This window comes from Diadema antillarum, unplaced genomic scaffold (genome assembly GCF_040938485.1).
Source record: "Diadema antillarum isolate AM-2024a unplaced genomic scaffold, OU_Dant_1.0 scf00000029, whole genome shotgun sequence".
NCBI classification, from domain to species: Eukaryota; Metazoa; Echinodermata; class Echinoidea; order Diadematoida; family Diadematidae; genus Diadema; species Diadema antillarum.
In genome coordinates, this window is record NW_027270918.1 from 5,350,282 (window position 1) to 5,373,473 (window position 23,192).

General features: G+C 40.6%; 1 protein-coding gene across 1 annotated transcript; it reads right to left on the reverse strand.

The window, feature by feature from the left end:
- Positions 1-1,834: 1,834 nt before the first annotated feature.
- On the reverse strand, positions 1,835-23,153 carry LOC139738493 (uncharacterized). Its single transcript, XM_071649121.1, has 20 exons — positions 22,992-23,153; positions 21,848-22,052; positions 21,078-21,244; positions 20,495-20,621; positions 19,999-20,169; positions 19,210-19,295; positions 18,852-18,968; positions 17,885-17,999; positions 16,117-16,292; positions 15,203-15,448; positions 14,438-14,646; positions 13,482-13,619; positions 12,685-12,822; positions 9,839-10,067; positions 8,993-9,197; positions 7,758-7,958; positions 7,015-7,272; positions 6,001-6,149; positions 3,010-3,226; positions 1,835-2,262 (listed from the first exon to the last, which is right to left on the reverse strand). The coding sequence occupies exons 1-20, from the start codon at positions 23,151-23,153 to the stop codon at positions 2,123-2,125; spliced, it is 3,456 nt and encodes a 1,151-aa protein (XP_071505222.1). The 3' UTR covers positions 1,835-2,122.
- Positions 23,154-23,192: the final 39 nt, after the last annotated feature.

Here is a 23,192-nt window from a genome sequence, read left to right on the forward strand (position 1 = left end):
AATTCAAATGAAGAGTACAGTGTATCATACAACAAAAACAAAAAAATGCTTGTGTGTGTGGGTTGGCCGTAAGTGACACAGTGAGTTATTAGAAATGATGAGAAAATAAAAATTTCAATCTTGCAATTTAAACTGTAATAGACAAAAACAAGCTTGCTGCAATGTCATATGTTTGCAATGTCTGTGAATGTGTAAAGGATACCTTAACCAAGGAATTACACACACACACACACACACACACACAGACTAGACAGCTTTCTGACTTGGTCCAGTGGAGTGTGTGTGTTATTTTGGAAGGCATAAACAATTTTTTTTTTTTTTTAGGTACGAGACAATGCAACATTTACATTCTACTTCATACAGAATAGTCCGAACACATCTCTTCAATGCAAACCATAAGACTTCAGTATTTTAATAGCAAGTTGTCTAAAGTATCATGATGGGCATTGAAATGAAAAAAAAATGCACACACACAGCAAAACAAGTAGGTGAAAACTGTAAAGCAATCACAGCATTGTGACCATTTAGACAAATCAAATGCATTGAACCTAGTCATTTGATAAATACGATTCTGTGAACATGGCTGCCAACATGACCATATTAAAATAAGGGAGGTTAGATCTAAAGAGCAACAAGAGATATTCTGTTTCACATTTACATGTATCTCTGTAGGCAAAAATAATGCACAAATCAGGATTTTTTTTTTTTTTTTAATAATTCTCTTTGAGTCTGAATGAATCAAGGTCATCAACAAGATGTGTAACCTGACCAACATCGATCCACAATATGGGAGTTGAATGGAGTGCAGGTGTTCAGACATTCTAGCCGCATGCTGCCTACCCCAAAACCTGGGACACCCACAGCAGACGTAAACTAAAATCAGGGTCTAGCAAGCATACAAGCCAAGCACCAGGTTGGCAAAGGGTGCAAAATCTGACCACCAGGTTGTCACATATACAAAATTCACACACCTGAGAAAAAAATATACATGTATTGTATATTGCAAACAATGCAATTTGGAATTAGTGAAAGTATTCAGCATATCATAGTAAAGTGTGCAAACCTCTTTCACATACACCAAACACAGTTAAAATGCACTATATACAAATATCTATGCAAACAATTCTACATTTTCATATTGACAAGGTGGAAAATCATGGACGGTTGTAACACGTAAGTACTTGGCAAATGTAATTTCATGTCTGAATGTGACACAAAGTAAAGCTGTTTGTAGAAGGCACACAATGATTCCCAGTTCCACTGATTCTAAATGGAGCAAACGTATAACAATAAGGACCAAAGCAGGGTACAAATTCTTGGTTCTACTTCCAAGTGTCACACGGTACAACTCTGTAATCTTAGGAGCTGAGGAAACATTTATGTGTGTTTTTTTTCCGCCACCCCTTTTTGTGCTAATTTGCACAGTAAACCCAGTGCCGTATACAGAGACTCCAACCCAAAGTACCTTCTGATCTGGAGATTCTCCCGACTGAAACCCCAAGCAAACGGGAGACTCAAAGTTGATGTGTGCGAAGCGCGAAATTCCTAGGGTTCTAGATGCTCTCTGGTGCTATCTAAGGCTTATTTTTTCAACATACGATAGAAATATGCAAGAAATCCTTTCCAACGGGAGACAAAGAGCCAGGGCGGGAGAAATTAAATCTCAAACGGGAGAACGGGAGATTTTGCAAAAATGGGTTTTCGGCGGGAGATCTCCCGACGAAAACGGGAGAGTTGGAGTCTCTGCGTATATAAAGAGAGTCTGGCCAACTCGCTTTCCGGCTCATGAATTTTGAAGCCTGTGATTGGTCAGAACGGGTCCTATGATCTTTGAGGAGCCATGTCATTACCAAAATGCGCTCATACGCAGTGCCCATTGTTCACTACCCCTTATTTGGTAGGTTTTCATTATTACGCGTGAGCGTATACGCTAACCCAGTAACGCGTAATACGCTGGGCAACGACATGGCGTTCGATTTAGTAGTTGGCCAGACTCTCTTTATATACGGCACTGAGTAAACCCCATAGCATTGTACACACTGTCCAAAGTCCCTGGCACAGAAAGTGTTAATTCCTGGACAACTGACATCCTGGGTAGGCACGATCCCCCTTGCTGATGTTACTACAGCCACATCTTGAACTTGAAGAAGGCCTGCATGTCTGGGTCGTCCACTGACTTGTGATTGACAGCGGCGTAGACGTTCATCAGAAGCTGGTTCTTAAACTTTGCCTCTAGGATCTGCACATACTTCTCCAAGCAACCTGTCATTAATAAAAATGTACACAAAAGAAAACAAATAAAACATTACACAAATCACAATTACGTCAATATAAAGAAAATTTTCAATCTCTTCATATTTATCAATGTACGTGACCCACATGCAGGGATGCCAACCTTGTAAACAAAAAGCAATATTCCTGACCAAAAAAAGCACCAAATATTGCAAAAAGGGAACAGCTGGCATATCTGCACATGCCAAGTTTGTATCTGCCAAGTTTGTATCCACACTCTGAATCTGTGTTTTTCCCATATCAATTGTGATGATTTCGGGCAAGCCTGAGATGGAGCTTACCTAAACTTGTGAAAGAGGAGGGAAAAAACTGACTCGTCCCCTTAGGTCATATTTGTCACACATGATAACATTTTGGAGAGCATTTATTCAAGAAATCTAATACATTAGCGAAGCTGTATTTGATGATTCTTTTGACAACTGTGCTATTCATTCAGTAAATCTAGTTTCACAACTGTACTCTTTTAAGTTTGGACTGTTCAGTGCCTGATTGTGATATATTCTTTGATATAATCTCCTTATGAAGGCTTACTGCACTACAAAAATAAAACACAAATCTGAGATAAATGAAAGAGAGTAAAAACATAAAGCACTTCAGTTTGCAATTACTGGAATATATATGCAAATGGAAGGGGTCTCTTTTGTCCACTGTAATCTGATATGTGCACAAGTGGTCCACTGCCCCTATATACTTTGCATTCAGAAAGAGGACACCCACCCTTGCCGAGAATCCTCCCATAAGCAATCATGTGCTTCTCCAGTCTCGCGTCGTCAAACTGCTCGTGTTTCATCAGGAGACGGACGATCTCTCCATGGAGATAGGCGTCGTCGTACGACTCCTCCTCTGAGAAGGGGTAGCGTGCATAGACGTTCACAGCCTCGAGGGGCTCTGTCTTAACCAGCAAGTCTGCTAGCTCAATGTAGGCATCGTGAATCTAGGGAGGGAGATATAATCCTGGATAACATGTGCTTCATTGTATACATAGATTTTGAATTTTTGTTTTGTTTTGTTTTGTTTTTGTTTTTGCTTCTTGATCACCTGGCTCTTTCAAATTTGCAACAACAACAAAACGAAAACAAATTGCTTCATAACTGTGTAAGAAAACTATGGGTTTGGATGTGTGCATACAAAACTGACCTCTTTTATTTATTTTTGTGTAACTTAGCCAGTATGAAATTGAAAAATAAAAGGAGTACTCCAAATTTCTCTAGCAGTTACATGCTAAATTTCCTGTAAATAAAGGCAATTATGTAATAGTTTGATAAAACCTGTCTGAAATGAAAAGTAACAAAAAATTAAAGCTAGATTTATCAAAGTAGTCATACAGTAGTAGTAGAAGATATAATGCTGTACCTGACTTATTTGCTATTTACAGAAACATACTTCTATAATTAGAGCCAATTCTGCCAAAATAAAAACATATCGTCATCCAGTCAAAACTGCCAAAATTAGTTCAGTTATCTAGACTATACATTAAAGGGGAAGTCCGGACGATTATCAGCCGCTTCGTGTGTAAAGAACAATATTTCATGAACCTATTACCCTTTTCCCGACGAGAAAAGACCATCAGATACATTTACTATGATTTTTTTTAAAAATAAGGTAATTCTTCATGTTCGAATTCCGTCGCGAGCAGCCCTTCGTACTATCTGTCCCAGGATGCATTGCGCGTGACGTATCAGGCGCAGTTTCCTCAGCTGAGAGCACCGCGAGCGAAGCCCAGCTACGCATCGATCTCCCATTGCACTGCTGACTGCGGGCAGTATCTGCATGCCTGCATAGGTGTGCCTTGTCAGCGCTACTGCAGGAGACCGTACACCGATTTACGAGTGCTGTTGCCAAACGCTGTATTCCTTTATTCAAATAATCTTCGTTATAAATCTATATAAAATCTTCAAAGATTAATGTAAAATAGCTGCAATGCTATAACATTTTCGTTTAAATTGAAATATGCATGTATTATAACACTGCCGTACTTATTAGTGTCCACCCCATCACTTACAATGCATTAGCTGTTGTCGGGCTGTTCAGGCATACATTTACGTCTGCTGCTGCCAAGTGCTATCACAATCCGCGATCGTTTTTTCGACTTCTGAGTGTGAACAATCTGAAATCAGTCTGTCAATGTCAGAATTATTGCCTCTTTTGTTGTCCGAGACTGTTGCAAAGTGTGTCTGACGGTGATAAAATACGACAGTATACATGTAACTTGAACCGCGGAAGAAACGCCAGCGCCAGCTTGGTACCGCTGCCGCGCTGGTAACTACGACCAGCAGCCCAATACACACAGCATAATGGGGCTGCGTGTTGTAGCATTCAGGATCATGATAAGGTAGTATCGTGGATAAATATCAATTTAAAATCGAAATATTTCTTCAATTTGAAGACTTACTAGTAAAGTTGAAGTATTGACAACACCCTAACACTTGACACATCGGCATTTTTTTAATGAAGCAATAGATCATGCCGCGTGCATCCGCTGTGTGGTCAGAGACTGTTGAGCGGTACGCTACTACCGCTTGCTTGGCCCGTATCACCGTTGCTCAAGCAGGGCTCCCCCGAGCAAGCTGACGCTCCAAGCAAAAAGCAATGTGAGGATGATACGTCACGCTGTCACGTGATCTTTCTCGCCGGCGTACAGAAATCGAACGGTTACGATTCAAAATTAGTGATGCTAAAAAATCGATTGTGGCGAGTTGGGAGGGTCTTTTTCAATGAAACTTAGTCATTATGGTCCTTTATTTATGTAGATTTTGGTTAATTTTTTTCAAAATCGTCCGGACTTCTCCTTTAAATCGACAATACATACGCACTACCACGTTCTTGCTCTTTAAGGCCGTGTCACACCATTCCGGGCAAGCTACACGGGCTTGTGGCGAGGAGGTAGTTTCCAGCACGTAGAAGATTTTCAGCGGGCGAACAAGAATGTTTGCAATTTTCATTCATGCCTTGTCATACTGTACGGGGGAACTTCTGCGGCTTGCCTTGCTAGGAAACAAATTTACTCCCCGGAGCTCTCCACAGTTGGTCCGCACCTGACAGTATCTAGCGCGTAGTTGCCCGGAGGTGCTCACGCAAGTCCGATTTAACCGCAGCCAAGTTTTGAGCATGACCAAAACTTTTTCCGGGTGAGTCGCGGGAATGCCCGTAGAGGTCCACGCAGAACGCCAGTAGGAGACCCTTAGCGGCAGTACTTCCCAGGCAATTCCCACGCAGGTACTTCGCAGTCCCGTATGCAGCCAAGATAATGAAATTCTGTGAGATTTCAGCCATTCCATTAGAGGAATTCCTTCACTGAGTTGTCAGCCCCCACGCGACTGGTACAAAGGTCACACAGTATACTCGCAAGTACGGGTCCAGCAAGTAAGACACATGCGCTGACTCGCACAAATCCTTTTCCGCCCTCAGGAATGTCCGGTATGCTAGAAAATCCCTACACGTAACAAGCCCGAGTAGCTTGCCCGAAAAGGTGTGACAGGGCCTAAACACGGTTGCGGGTAAAAAAATATGCGTGCACACCTCCGGGCGACTACTTTTGAGATACATGCTAGGTACTGTCATGTTCGGATCATCTACGGGGACCTCCGGGTAGTCAAAATTGTTCTTTGCAAGTCGCACGCAAGGCTGGTGTGACACGGCCTTTAGATCTACATAATGTTATTCACACCCTTGTTCCTTCAAGCCCTATCTTGTCTCCCCTGGCTTTACCTGTGGTGCCATGGTAATGACGTCTTTGTACAGCATCTGGGACTCCTTTGGGTCCTCCGTCTCTTTGGCAAGCGCCCTCGCTAGGCCCAGTCTGGGAAGGTGACTCATACGATTCAGTGGAACATTGGCAGGAACCGGGGCTGCTTTGGCTGGTTCTGGGTACGGGACAGACAGAGACACACATGACTTATACACTGTATACGCCATATATTTAGCGAGTCAAAATTTTCACGAATTGGGTCTCCTTGACGATTTTGTGAGTGGTTGAATTCGCGATCGTGGAGTACTGTATTAAACAGAGAAATATATACGTGTGCGTCACATTCATATCGGGATCACAGTCATTATTTTGGCGTGTCTTTAATTTCGTGAATAGCACCTGACTCGCAAAATCTGCAAAAATAAAAGCCTCGCGAAATATTTGGCATATACAGTATTATCAAACCCCCTTTGACAAGCCATTACTTTAAAGATCTGCACACTCACTACATTGGTATTTGATATCTGGTGATCATATTCAAGAGGGAAGAGACAACCAATTTGAAATTTAGTTAATATGATGCCACAGTTACTACAGCTATGATGCATTGATGCACCTTAAAATTTCCTCTTGTATATTGGATTTTCATCTGCAGCAAATCTGTAGAAACTATTTTTATTTCAGTATCAAGTTAGGGGTAGTTGGGGGAGGGGTCATTTTGTGCTAGAACTTCTGTTGCTTGACTTGATGGCTTTATGACATGAGCATGCATTACTGAAATAACCAGTAGACATTAAAAAACAAAGAAACAAACAAAACTCTGACTCATTTTAAAAGGTGTAAGTGTCTACAATGGTCAAACTGGCAATTTCCCTTGCATGGCTTTGAGACATTTCTAGGGACAAAAGCCTCTACCTGATCAGTCAATAAGCAGTGTGTGCTGTTTCACATATCTGCTCCTGAATTACTGGAGAAATAGACATTTTGTCAATCAAAATCTGCTGTTGAAGTAAAACTCATCTGATTGAGTATACCAGGACTTGCCGCCTTGTCCTTGCTTGGCTCTGGAGATGTTGCCTTCTGCTGGGTAGCACTCCCTGATTTGCTGGGTTGGCCTGCCTTAGCTGGAGCTGCCTTAGCTGGAGCTGCCTTAGCTGGAGCTGGCTTGGCTGCATTGGTGGTGCTGCCCCCTCTTCCCCGGGCCGGGGCAGCCTTGGCTGGGCCGGTGGTACCCCTCCCCCGGGCTGCACCTCCCCTTGGGGCTGCTGTGGTCTTGCTAGCACCACCTCTGGCTACAGATTAGTGGTACACATGACATCGATCAGAAACAAACAAAAAGTACCATGGTAAACCATAAGATTGTGCAGAGCAAATCAAGATCTCAATATCATCATACATCATTCAAGATTATTAATGTCTCTGATATAAAGAATGATACCTTAAATTTGTTTCACTCGAGCAAGGGATTCACAACAGTAGTTAAGCTGTACTGTAGAAACAACAGCTCAAAAGTGAAAATATGATAACATATGGATTACAATTACTGGTATTATATGTAGATCCAAGACCAACCTAACCATGATGCCAACTCATTACTTCAGTAACCAACAATTCTATCAGAAAGTGCCAGTTGTTGTTTTTTAATGTGTCTGTGTGTGCATCTGAAATCTTGAGAGAAAATGGCTAAGCAAACTTCAAAAGGCAAGTTGTACCTTTGCTGCGAAAAGAAAAAAAGAGAGAGACTATATTCCACTATGAGTCTGCCCTTCTTACTCACTTGCTGCCCCGCCCCGAGCTGCACCCCTGGCTGGTGTGGTGCCCCGCCCTGCAGTGGTCCCTCTTCCAGCAGGTGCACCCCTGCCTGCTGTGGCCCCCTTGCCTGGTGCTGCCTTGGCCACCGTCCCCTTGGCTGCCTTCTCCTCTGCTGCTTTCTTCGCCTCCTCCTCCTTCTTCACCTTCTCCTGCCACCATCCTTGCTCTGTTGGTACCATGGAAACAAGATGTAACTACAGACTTGAGGAGCTGTTGTGGCTCAGTGGGTAAGACCACAGACTATCAATCATAAGGTCCCTGGTTCAAGTCTCCTGGCTGCAAGCAGTTGTGCCCCTAGGCAAGGCACTTTTCGTCATTGCCTACTCTTTCGGAAGGAACTTAAAGCTGTCTGTCCTGCAGTTGCTTCATGCATGTGCTTCCTTAGCAGCCACACAAAACAAATCAGAGTTAACTCTTTATGAGCAACGGTGTAAACCCACTGTGTGCCACATTATTCTGAGACCGCATGCTCTTGGTAAACATCCCGCGTTTCAAATCTATATAAGTCTTCTAGATTTTTGTTATGCTGGACACGCAATGAGCAAAATTGTAGAGAAAATGTGAAGCTTTTATTTTCTCTTACAAATCTATGTCATTCAAATGATCAGTGGTGACAACATTGTCCATGCATGAATTTTGCCCACAAAAGTGTCATAAAATTATAATGTGGAAAAGTGAGCAAAGAAAATGGGATTCCATCGGGAGTCGAACCCAAGACCTCCGGATTGCTAGACCTGTGCTCTACCGACTGAGCTATAGAAAGCCCTAGTACAGTGTTCTATGTACTCACAAATCCAATAAGTAACACATCACTTGATATTCAATCACTTTATGCAAGCTACATATGACAGGAATGGAATCGCGAGTGACACTTTCATTGTACTGTATCATTTGGAGGGATATTGATCAATTTGGGCGGGTTTGTGCGTTTGAGTAAAATATGTGAACGTGGTACGTCGTTGATGGAGACGAGCGTGCGAACATGGCACATCAAGAGTTCATTCAATTCATCAAATTACAGCTGAATTCGCTTTTATTCAACTTGAAACTAAAACATAAACAGGTGCTTTGAAGGTTAACGCAACTACTTGTTCTGTCAGTATCTATTACATTCACTGAAGAAATAACACAAAACTTTTCTCTCAGACAATATACCTGGTAACAACACTTGGGTGATATATTGGGAGTGTCCATTCCTACCTTTGAGCTGAGGTGGCAGCTCTCCACCGATGCTGGGTTTCCCTTCCTTCTCAATGCTGGCCCGGAAGGACAGCCTTGCATCCGTCAGGGCCTTCTTTCTGACATCTGACCCCGGGTCGTTGTCGTACGTGGCTAGTTGTGCCGTGCCCAGCTGACACAGGGATTGGCTATTGCATGGCTGGGCAATCACTCCCTTTTGACAAGTCTGTGGTTCGGGAGACCAAAGCAGGAAATTAGATCATTCAAATATCCTGTCTTCTGTTATTGTTTGATTGGTTTTACAGAATTTATTGATCAAAATGTCATAGCAGCATAATGACATGAACACTGCAAAGATAATGTAATGACCAATATCAAACAGAGATCTGTTTATCTTAATGAATCAAACAATATCACACAAAGCAACCAGTACCAAGTGACAGACAGACCTGAATAATTTTTTCCCCTTTATTTCCATCCTACCCTGATGCAATGAGACTGTTGCACAAATGAATATCATTAGCTGTCATATCACTTCTGGGATGACAAAACCATCTATCTCAAATTTTGGAGAAAATTACTTTTTGGAGTAATTGTCAGATAATCAATTAAGTGATGTCCTGTCCTAATCTTAGCTGTCTTTACAAAATAATGAAGTCACCAAAGCATATCAAAGGAAAGGCAATTCCACTTGTTAACATGCTATGGCCGCCATGCTTTTTTGCTTTCCTGAGCATCTGACATTTTTGAGAGGTTTTATCGCACCAACAGCAATATGGTTTTTCTTGAAAAGTCTTGTTGACTAGTTTCATTCATTCAAATGTTTTCATTAATGCTGACTTCCTGTTTAGCGGTAAGATGTTTCACCTGCTCCTGCAGCTTGAGCACAGTTTGGCTCTGGGGTAAGGTGGAGCAGCCGATGAGGGCAGAGAGCCGGTGACATCGCTGGGCGATCCAGGCTGCATTCTCTGGCTCCTTCCCCATCAACATCTCCAGGAGGGCAGTGTGGGCGTCCAGCAGGATCCATTCCATGGACTGGTAGGTGTCGCCTCGCGAGGGCAGCATGCACAGATTCTGGCCAGCTAAGATGGCAGCACTAGAGAGATGCAGATATACAGTCCCACATTTCTTTGACATGTACTTGAATTCTGAGAATGCTATACATTTGTGACCGTGCACCTCAAAACGAACATAAAGTCGCACACACTGATTTTGCGTGAGGACTGAAAATAAGTGAAATGGGTCAACCTAGCCGAAATTGACTTTTTCATATTTTCTTAAAGAGCGGGTCTTCTTTAAAATTATGCTAAAATTTGGTATCATAAAACGGGCAGGAAAGTGTGGTTTTTTTGGCAGTTTATCTCGAACATTTTTGGTAGAATAGTGTGATTAGGTGTGTCTTTAGAATCCCTATTTCATTTCTGAAAAACCTTGTTCACACTCTTCACCTACAACTCTATTAACTTTTGAAAGGATAGTGCTACTGCTTTGAAAGTTGGCATTGATTAAGGACAGAATTTGTTAATGAGGCATGCTTAATTTCAGTTTAATCTGATAATCCCTTCATTGTTGTTACTATGGTGGTTTACTTCCTGTTTTTTTTGTCCCATTCATCGCACAGCCAGCACGGTTTGGTAAAGATTAAGCGTTTGAATAGACACTGTACTTCAGAGCCTCTTTTCTCAGTTCACACTTTTCCTGAGTTTGTGCTTTCTTTCCAATAGTTAGATAGGTTAGGAGAGTCCATTTGATTTGAGTTATACATCATTTTAAAGCTTAAAGTCTGCTCTTTCAGAATATGGTCTTAACTAAAAATTCATGTCTGGCGACTTTTTGTTTGTTTTGAGGTGCAGGGTCACATTTAGGTAATCAATTTAGGGAAAGATTTAGGGCAAGTGGCATTGCATATAAAGAAAAAAATACAGCCAATAATCCCCTCTATTATTGGTTATTCATATTGACCCTTCTCATACGATGCATTTCAACCCGTTTCATACTGAATTCTGAAATCCCCATAGTGTTAATACATAGATCAACAGGTTCCTGTATGAAACGGGTTAACCAATAACTTAAAGTAAACACCCACAGACTTTCTTTTGATACATAACCAACTGCACGATTTACTTGTCTACTGTAAAAGCATACATTATGACCATTTATTCTTCAAAGCAAAAATCACTATTCACCAAATAAGGCATAAAGCTCAGATTTGGTGTCACACATCAAAGCTCATTTTAGATCTTCACCCTCACCCTGCTGAAGACACATTAATAAATCAGTATAAGGTAAAAAAAAGTATGACCTAATGTTATATATGTTATGTTTTCTTCTCTGTGTGTGCGCATTTAAGCACGGTAATTTTAGTATTTGATTATTACTGATTTGTATGTGATTGTAATTGAGACCAATTGTTTGGTATTTGATTCTGTGAAATGTTTTTAATTAAAGTATATCAAATAATGTACAAATATTGACCGCTTCAGAGGGGGATAGTAAGTTTTACCATGACCCGAAAGAAAGCAGTCGATACTGTATACACAAAATATTTCGCGAATTTCGCGAGCCAGGTGCTATTTGTGAAATTAAACACATGTAAAAATATTGACACTGATCCTGATGTGAATGTGTCGTACGCGTGTACATTCTCTGTTCAGTACAGGACTCCACGATCGCAAATTTAACCACTTGCGAAATCGTCCGGAATTCCTGATTCGCAAAAATTTAGACCCGCGAAATATATGGTGTATACAGTATTTGTTTTATATCCCTCTCAAGCATTTTACTAGAGTGATGACAAGGTTACCTTTTGGAAATGTGCAGGCTTAACGTTAGTTCTAGGCCGTGGCAGTGCAGCAGTGCATGCAGCGCGTAGCAAACAACACCGCTGCGCTGTGTAATGTAATGGGCCACCGTGTATTCACCGTTGTTGATTCCTCCGAGCTACACAGCGCAGAACTGCGAGAGAAGAAAGTCCAGGACCAGAGGTAGGCCTAAAGTGGCTTCGTTATTCAGATCATCTTCAAAATCGGTTTTAGTTTCCTTAAATAATTCCTAAACCGTACCTGATGTGTTGTACTTCCGCTGCAATTTACGAAATTCCTTTGCTACTTGAAGCAGTGACTTTTTCAATTGAGCTGAATTGCATTGATCACACACACACGTCATCGCACCACAAATTTTCATGATGTCATTGGCATCGCGCTAGCTAGCATCGCTACTACGCGCACTGCGTACATTCTAATGTGAGAAATTTAGATATCAATCACAGAATCACTATTGCGTGCAGATCATGGATTCCCAAATGTACTACGCTAGATAGTAAGTCTTTGCACCGCATTCAGCTGCTTGTAGGTAGCTAGTAAAACTACCCCATTTTCGTGCTCTGTACAATCATATTGCAAGAAACTTTACATGAGGGATATAAAGTAAATTATTGTATAGTTTGTAATTATCTTTAATAATGTAAGATTATGTAAGTTATGGTATAATTTATGATGGTTTAAGTAAGGTGCTTTCAAATTCTGTAGTTAGCACTGTAAAAATTTAAATCATTATTATTATCATTATGAGAAAGGCATATATGCCTTTGCAGACACACACACGCAAAGTGACAAGTCATTATATATTGCTAACTTACACAAAGAAAAGAACAGCTGTAAAAATCTAAGAAGAAAAAGATAAAGAAAAGAAGCACTGTAAGAGGCTGACACTACCTGTGGAGGACATCTGAGGCAGTGAGTAAGCCAGCTGTTGGTATCTGTCTGAGGAGCTTACCAAGCTCCATACATCCCCTGAGCAGCTGAGGGCTGGACACTCGCCACATATCTTCAGCATGGAGCCCACTAGGGGCACTGTGGGATAAGCAGCATTGGAAATGGGGGCAAAAATGAGTTTGCTGGTGTTTGAGTAGAATGTCACACAGACAAAACTTGCTAATATCGTCTCTACTTTGGATCAAATTTCTTGCAGTAGTGTAAGGTAGAATGCTTCTATCACACATGTCTCTATTTGAGGCAGAAAACTGTATACACATCACTGTCATAAAGGTAATATTTGCACATCACACTCCAGTACTCCATAGCTGGAGCTGCAGAATGCTGAAAACCCTCCAACACCAATACAAGTAATTTTCATAGTCTGGCTTTATCATATCATATAACAGCATACTGTAATTTGGATAGTAGTTGGCATGTATAACTTGCAGGTACTATAGTGTAAAGGAGCAACCAGTTGAGGAAAAGTTTTGTTCATAACCACATCATATAATTCATGATAATGTGATTATCAAAAAACTTTCTTCACTTGGAATGACATTGGTAATCCCAAATACGCAAAGGGATAAAAATATATGTAACAAATGAAAATTATATTCTGTATTCAAAATGCATCCTATACTCCAGTACTTGTAAGAGGCGCGCAATACGAACCTTAATTAAAAAGGAAAATATCAGTCTTCTTAGCTACAGGTCATTAATAGAGGAATCGAACACAGCACTACAATGGAACAAACCTTTCAGCCCCCTTCTCAGCCTCTTGAGTTCTAAGCTCCAGCAAATACTGCACACCATCGTTGAGGTAGACCATGGCTTCTTTGGCTCTGGGTCCCGGACCGCCTTTCTGCTGGACTAAGGCCAATCCTAGATAAAACCTGCAAGAACATGCAGACATTGAAGTGAAAAAAAGGACATGAAGTTTTGCTGGCAAAATATGATCTGCGATGAATGTCACTACCACATAAATGAACATGGCCTGCATACCTGATAAACGATGTAGACATCACTTCATCATCTACTGACATCCTTACAGACAACTGTTTATGCTCAATTACTGCATGCATTTTTATACCTCACCACATTATACTTCAATAGTCTGCAGCTTGAAAACAAATGCTGATACAGATCATACAGTATATAGATAGTAAACAGACATATTCTGTGTGTTCTATATATGCCTTAAACACCACAACATCTTTTATCAGATTATGAGCTATATACACAAATTATATTATCCACTTGCCCACATTTTTAGTGATATGTGGAAAGGTACAAGAAATCTGCATCCTGTAGCAAGCACTGACAGTTAGGAAGAAATCTTGTCAGAGAACGATATTCCATGACAGTATCAGAGCATGCCATGTGATGCTAGTATGTTGTGTCTATTCCATGATAAGATCACTGGTTTCGTGTCTCAGAAACAGTGTATTTTTAATTAATTATCTCTTTTTTTTCAAACAGAGGGGAATATACCAATGGACTTAAAATAATTACTTTTTTGTTTCACCATTCATTTCCTTTGCAGTGGTATTATCAAAAAGAGGAATTTTGGTTGATTGAAGAACAAAATGCTACAGCCCCTCAAACATTACCAACCCCCCCCCCCCCCCGCCCCCAAAAAAGAAAGAAAACACTCCCACAACAGCAACAAACAATGACAAAAATAGAATGTCTATTATATTAATGCCCTTACCGTGCAATTGGCATGAGTGGCTTCAGTCCCACAGCATGCTGAAGTCTGACCACCGCATCATCCATCCGGTCCTGTAGCAGTAGGAGTCGGCCAGTGTGGACATTGTAGAGGACATTGTTCTGCTCCAGGGATAGGGCATCCATGAACTTGAGACAGGCCTGGCCAAGGGGGTTATTCTCATCAGCCGCTGCCTGGGCGGTTTTGCCACCCTGCCAAGAATAAAAAGATTTGACGATTAAATTGCAGTCTGGTATGGCCGATACTACTTCAGCTAGTGTATTGCATCAGTTTTATTGCCAGATGTACCATAAGCATTCATGGGTGATGCTTCCAAAGTGAGCACATTCAGAATACCTCACATGTGAGATATTTTTGTAAACAGTACATGAAGAGATGTTCACGCAACCTGACAGAATTCAGAGTTAACACTCTGATGCCGCTATTGGTAGTGGATGTCCTTATTGATCTGATGTAAATGGGAGTGAATTTATATAAACAGCACATATAATAAGGTTTTCTAGAATGTATTGAGCACTGTAGGGCCTAGTTTGTGGCTACTGGATGCAATATAGCCTTTCGATGAATGATTATCTGCTGCACAAAAACACCTGTTGCATAGTTCATTAATCACTAGCATCACAAAAAAATTATCATGAACAAATCATACGTTTCCATTTACAAACATTGCCAAGTTAGATCCATCAAGTTTGAAACAAGTCAAAGCTGACCTTTCAAGGAATTGTGCTAGCAGTGTTTATGCCATACCTGGGTAGCCTGTTTGGACTTGAAGACGTACAGCTCCTGGACGTAGTCTGCCTTCTGGGACTGGCCGCTGTTCAGCAGGTGCTTATACTCCTCATCGATGGCCTGGAGCTGGCGAGAGAGAGAGGCGTTGGCTCCCGCACCCCTCTGCTGGCAGATAGCCTGGATGTCATCCTCCTTGCTGCTGTCCTTGGATTTGGTGCTGAGGCCCAGGGAGAGGGTGGCCATGCCATCATCGAGGTCATCATCCTGGAAAGAAAAAGTGACATCATCTTCTTTATAAGCTTTTATTTTTATTTTAGCGAGTTTCGCAAATCACACTTGGATTGCAAATTTAACAACACAGTAAAATGTCGCCATGCCCTAGAGTAATAATGCATGTACATTACAGCGCCGGCATCAGTTTGCTAAAACAACATCTCCTGAAAAAGTCTGTGACCTCCTCATTCACGAAAATATCTGTACAGAAAAGAACAGCTTTATACAGTATATTTTTCATGCAGCAGCATACAATGTAACTTACCGAGGGAAAAACAAACCAGATTAAAAGAACATTCAAATATGCATTTCTCAGAAGTAAGCGTTCTTGCAAGCATGCTCATTTCTGCCTTGCTCCCACATCAAAACCTTTATAGTTTACTCTATTACAGTATCCACCTTCTGATATCAGCTTATCTACATAGCCATAAATATATTTTAAAGATACAATAAATAGAAATGATGTTTCTGTTATCTATTAAATGTATTCAGAAATAATACCATACAGTTTCACAGCATTTGTTTGTAAACTTAACAAAATTATTTCCTACCTCATACACAATATCATGCAAACAATTCAAATGTCTAACCAACCAGATATTGACTTATTAGGGAAATAGGCTTTTATTTTATGGACCTCTGCATGTACGTCAACTTACATCTTTCTTCAGTCCAAACATATCCTGTGCATAGTAGGTCTCCTCCAGAACAAGGCCCAGCATGAAATGCAGGTTAGCTTGCTTTGGCTTCTGGCTTATAGCACAGGCTAGATTCACTGCAGCCGAATGCAGAATGTCCAGTGGTGAACTCCCTTCTTCAAAACGTGATGATTGTCCTGGCAGAGAAAAGATGACCAACAAAATATCCATCAAAAAACCGTAAAATATTCACAGCAAAAAGAGTGAAAAGAAAAACAAGGCAATCGCCAAATTGTGTCTCGCCCATTCGCGTACAAGGAATTAATATTTTTTATAACTCCCAGAAGTTAATTGACCTGCTTATGACCTTTGACCTTGTGGTGACCTTCAACACCCTAAGGGACATTTACCATCCAAGTTTGGTCACAAACGGACAAAGGGATCAAAAGTAATGAGCCATAATCGAAACGCGCCATAAAAACTTAACATTGGGTCCTAAAAATTTGTTGACCCCTTTCTGTGACCTTTGACCTTGTGATGACCTTTAACTCCCCAGGGGACATCTACCGTCCAAGTTTGGTCACAAACGGACATAGGGATCAAAAGTTATGAGCCACAATCAAAACGCGCCCTAAAAACATAACATTGGGCCCTAAAAGTTTGTTGACCCCTGTCTGTGACCTTTGACCTGTGACAACCTTCACCTCCCCAAGGGACATGTTCCATCCAAGTTTGGGCACAAACGGACAAAGGGATCAAAAGTTATGAGCCATAAACAAAATGCACCCTAAAAACTTAACATTGGGCCCTAAAAGTTCGTTGACCCCTGTCTGTAACCTTTGACCTTGTGGTTACCTTCAACTTCCCAAGAGACATCTACCATCACCCAAGTTTGATTGCCATTGTAGCAACATGTGCTGAGTTATGTGTGATAAGAGAGTCTTGCAAGTAAACTTTAACGTATGACCTCAAATGACCTTTGACCTTATCATGTGACCTCTTACGGCACCATAACATGAAGGTACCCCTAGTGCATCTATGACCCAAGTTAGGTTGTAATCCAAGCAACTTATGTGAAGTTATTTGTCAAAAGAGAGTCTTGCAGGTAAACTTTAACATAGAAAAGAGGGTCTTGCACATACCCTTTAATATATGACCTCAAATGACCTTTGACCTCATCACATGACCTCTGACAACACCATAACATGAAGATACCCCTAGTGCTTCTATCACCCAAGTGTGGCTGCCATTGCTGTAACAGTTGCCAAGTTATGCATCATAAGAGAGTCTTGCAGGTAAACTTTAACATTTGTGACGGACGACGGACGACGGACGGACGACGGACGACGGACGGACGACGGACGGACGACGGACGGACGACGGACGGACGACGGACGGACGCCATTTGGATCCCTTAGTCTCGCCTTCACCTCCGGTGGGCGAGACAAAAAGGAAAAAAAAACTTAACATATTTTTTGCTGACCACAAAAGTTACCTGTTTTGCAACTTGTGCCACAAATTCTGCCTTTGTTGACTACAGGCAATATGATTCTCTCTGCACGTTTCATATTTGTTGACAACAACTTCTATCTATACCTCTTTGACACTCTGATACACTCTGGCTGACCACAAGTTGTATGCACCTTACATTATATTAAACTTCTGCTACCTACAAGTAATAAATTTGTAATTGTGTGCTGTATCTTTGCTGACAAAAGCTTATATATTTCTCACTCTACATCATATCTTTACTGACTATATGTTATATATTTCTCTTTATATATCTCACCTTTCTTTGGTAGAGCATTCCTATATTTCTCGATCAGGCCCTCTGCTCTGGACACAAGTTGATCCACACTGCCCCTTTCTTCAGACATCTGCAGCTTCTTTTCCCATGCATGGCTCTAGAAATCCAACAATTACAGCTAGCTTTAATGATGCTCAACCATGGCAATTCTGTGCCAGGGACTTTTACTGGTGTGTTCAATACCATGGCAGGTCTGCCAACATTCCCACATCCAAATCAGGGAGATTCCACACAGCAATCAGGGAGATATTTGTGTGTTACATGCATTTCAATGGGCAAAAATAATTCCCAAATCAGGGAGATTTTAATATTCTCTTATTCAGACATGAACAGATTTTGACGTTTTCAGGGAGACTCCTGCAGAATCAGGGACTTGGCAGCTCTGCCATGGCATTTTGTGTGCCAGTAGGCTCTCAAAGCACACGAAGGGTTCAGCCACATGTGGACAAAACAGCATCTTCAGACAAACTAATTTTATCAAATGTTGAATATCATGCCCTCTCTACAATGACAACTAGTTATGATAGTCTATTATTTGCATGAATGTGGCTTTAAGCTATAAACCTTATACTATATTCCATATCTGTTTATGCAAAGATCATGCACTTTCATTGATTTTGCAGAAAACACAAACACACTTAAGCTTGAATCTTAATAGATTTATTGATGTGCAAGAAAAAGGGGGAAAACAAATATGAATTCGATAGTTTGCTTGAAAGTTTCTGAAAAAGCACTGCCTGAAATTAACTGCAACACTCCTATTTCACAAAAAAACATATATATTTCCATCATTCCATAATATAAAAGCAGTTAATGTTGTCACATAATGCCTGATTTTTTCTTTCTTTCTTTGCATAACATGAAACAATCAACATGGCTAAAGGTCAAGATATGCTGGCATGCCATTTTCACTAACACAAATGTGTAAATGCCAGCAGTAGCAGCATACCTTGATGGAATGCTTGAGCTCCCTGTTGGTGTGCTTACTGGTACACAAGTTTGCCTTATGCCACTCCCCTTCTTCCTTGTAGATCTTGCGGCTACACTCTTTGCATGTCTCTGTATTCTGGTTCCGAGGACAAAGAGCAGGTAAAGCAAAACAGGATTGGTAAACAGTAGTATCTGTGCATTGTTGTGAGCAGTCGAAGTTCAATAAATACTGCTTTTGACGACATGTATAACAGTAAGCATGTATTCAGTCTTGCAGAATTTTAATACCTTGTCAATTCATAGTCAGCAATTCAAAGAGATGAGAATACATCCATACTAAAGATTTTCCACTTTTAGGGCACTGAAAACTGACTTACCTCTGGGTCACTATCAAGCTTTGGTCGCTTCTCACAACACTTGACATGACTTCCAAGAAGGCTGTACTTAATCTTCTCAGCACACCCTGAAAACATAGATCATAAAAATTGGACTTGAGATATAAATGTGGCAAATAAAAATTGATGTTTACATTTGTATCATTCACGGAAGTTGCTGTTACATTCACGAAAGTGTCATCCCAGTGACAGAAAAGAGAAAGAAGTAAACATATCCCAGTTGGAGTATTACCCATCAACTCTGTAAGAAAGTATATGGAGCTTAACCCATTGAGGACAATCCTAAATATACTCCCACAAGTGTCTATGGGAAATGCGTGTTGCAGCAAAATCAGTCCATCCTCATCGGGTTAAAATCTGTTTTTTTTAGTTGTTAACCAAGTCAATGACATGACTTTTTGGGGGGTTTTACAAGGAGAAAATACCAGTATGTGAAACAGAATACTTTCGTTCAAATCTCTGTATAGCATTCCCTGTAGTGTTTCTATTCAAAGCCCACCATTCACAGGATCGACAGAGACAGAAAATACCTCACTGAATTACAGATCAAGTTAAAGACTGTCTCAAGCATTCAAACTCTCATCAGATCCAAGATCATTTCATGACTTCTGTTTTCCAGTTAAAAAACTGTCTTTTCAGCATTCAAACTCACATCAGATCCAAGATGGTTTTTCAGCACAACCCTATACAGGACATGGGATAAATGAATAATGGGGATGACACAAAGAAAAGTATTCACACATTTTAAAAATGAAAATAAAATAAACTTACCTCTGTAAGAATAGATGCAAAAGATTATAGCATCAGACATTTTCTTTTCAAGTCCTGGTTCTGGAACCTTCCACTCATTGGCCAGGGGGGAACCATCCAGTGGATCCACCTTGGAGGTCCTGGTCAGCTCATCAATGAGCGGCTCGCTGAAGACATGCTTTGGTTCTGAGTCTGGAGATAGATTAGGATGGAGTGAGAGATAGACTTATGAAATAGATATATGTACTCAGGAAAAAAAGAAAGAGAGAGAGATATAGAGATGGGTACATAGAAGGCCAAACAAACAAAGATAAATACAGACATACACCACAGCTCAACTAAAAAGAATGTGCATATTTGTAAGTGATATACAAAGAATAAGCAATGAATGCAAATAAAACTAAGTTTAGATTAATGTTTTCAAGTACAGCTATGCATATCTAGTCTGGATTGACCAAGAGAAGAGAATAGGTAAGGAACATAAGCATCTATGACAACACTGGAAACACAAGCTTACCTTTAACACTGCAGGGCTTGTACCAGGGACCAATGGTGATCGGACATTCAAACTGCATGGTGTCCTTGGAGTCAGCAAAATGGACAGCCCTGCCGAGCCACTTTTTGATAGCACCCAATGTGTATATCTGGATGCAGAAATATGATAACATTGTCACTTACATCAATTAGACCTTTTACCCAAACCTTCTAACATCTGTCATTTTGAATTGGCAAAACACCAAAACTTGCAATAAGAGGACCTGAAACTTACAGAGTGCTTGCTATATCACCCATCCTTCCCTACAGTACGTATTACAGAGTTGCAATTAGGGCTTATCATGACACAGTACTTATATGTATATATATATATATATATATATATATTTTTTTTTTTTTACATTAAATCAAATTCAATGCATTTCTGTGACGCCTTATCATTTGAATTTCCCCCAAAACAACAAACTTGGAATATGGAGGAAACTCTGACCACTGTCAATACAGGACATCTTTGCATATACATGTATATTTGTTTATAATATATCAAAACAATCATATATGTAAAAGAGTGGCATTTGAATGAGAGCAAATCAAAGAAGAATCACCTGTTTGTTTGAGCCATCAGCTGAGGTAACTTCAACTTCTATGGTTGTCTCTCCAACTAAAAGGTTGACCTCTGATGTTGGGTCTTGACCATTGACCTTGACTACATTCTTCTTGTCAGGGGCAGACGGTGAAACTTTCAAGGTGCTTGCAGTGAATGGAAGAATACCTGAAAGAACAAAAACACACCAGACACTGTCAAAACATATTAAAAATTAACCTTAAATTTGCCTGAATAGGTGTTTTGCTTTATATGCATAAATGGAAACAATTCTGTATTTAACCTGTATTCTTAGTCGATCAGACGTATTCACAAACAATGTTGGATAAGAAATGACTTTGTATAAATGCTGACACAACCAGATGCTACCTATATGCAAATGGCAAAATCAAACTGAAATAAATCATTGTTTTAAATATCAATTGATTAAAGCAGTGCAATTTTCATACTGAACATCAATTATTGATTGCTCAAGATGTGTGATGTGCCTTTTAAACAAGAACTATCATCTGTCATATGAAAAATGCAAAACTTGCTATACTCACCATATCATAACAATCCCCCCCCCCCCCCCCCCCCCCGACTAAATACTGATTAGTGATAAGGTTAGTGTTAGAGTAAAGATTAGGGTTAGGGTTAGGTTTAGGGTTAGAGTTTGGGTAAGAGTTAGGACTAGGTTCAGGATTTGGATTAGGGTTAGGGTCAGGGGAAGGATCTGGGGCAATTGTCCAGGGGTAGTTGTCCTTGAACTATATCAATTATCATACTCACAGGTGTAGCTGAAAGTGTCTGGGCTGAAATCTGGATACAGGCTCCCTTCTGAAACCTTAATAGCAGCGAGGGAGGCATCCTTTGCTGACAGTCTTTTAGCATTGATGGTGTAGACCTTTGTGGTGCCATCTTCGGCAGACACCTCAATCTTGATGGCCGTCACTTTGCCTTCGGGTAGATCTACGGTTCGTCCGCCATCACCTCCCTTACAGCAGTTGAAAAAAGCAAGGGTAGAAAGACTGAAACAATGTTGATACATTCAAGCCATCACAAATCATTCATCTGTTCATCAATACACAGCTCGGCGAGTTCTCAGGTTGGACTGGCTTCAAGTTATTCATGCACACTATCAATAGCTCAAGAAGAGGTGTGCAAGTTCATATGCAGAGTTTGTAATTGTACTCTACAATCAAATTTGCAGGGCATTGCCATTATTGTTTAGATCACCATTGCACAATTTCACTATAGCAGTGCACCTTGAGAGCTCAATCTCTATCACTGAACAAAGGTGAAGACAAGAACAACTTCATACATATTCTCTTTTTTGGACCACTGACTGGATGACGTCAGTAATCATGGTAATTATTGTAATTTAGTCCCAATAGTCCCTAGAAGACCCTCGGAAGTGACGAACACAAGGTAGTACTAGCTGGTCAAAACCTCGACAGAAAGATCCATCTGTCCGGAGGAGACTTTTATCTTTTTGATGCTATCACTCTCCTCCAGAGGGATCGATCTGTGAAGCCAGACGCAGTCTCCGTGGAACATATATCCCTGACAACCAGATACAGACCAATCTTTTGGTCAAGTCAAAATCACGACATGGAACAGTACAGTTCGACCTCGATTATCTGGTCTCATTTTATCTGGAAATCTCTATTTTCCGGACGTGTTCACGGAGTGAAGGACTTTTTTTTTTTCATCCAAAAATTGAGAAAAAACAGTGACTTTATCTTTTCATGGATCTATTTCACTAATTTCATAAGATGTGCATGACAGGTTTCTCAATATCTAATGAGGTAAAACATGTATGATTTTCACATAAAGATATACTTTATTTTTGTGCAGTTAAACTTTGGAAGTTTAACATGTTGATGAGGTCGAGGATCTACATGTACCGGTACCCATACTTAAAATTTCTTACCACAATTTGATAGCAGGCGTTACTGTCACTGGTGAGGCAGTTCAATGTCAGTTTGGTGACATCGCTCGCAACTGTAACATGATACTCTGTCGTATTCCTGTTGAATTTGGGGTTGAGGGACCCAGGTTTGACGGACAGTTTCTCTAAATCAGCGTCATCCATGGCTGCTTATTTGTGCTCTAACGTTATAGATAATTGGGT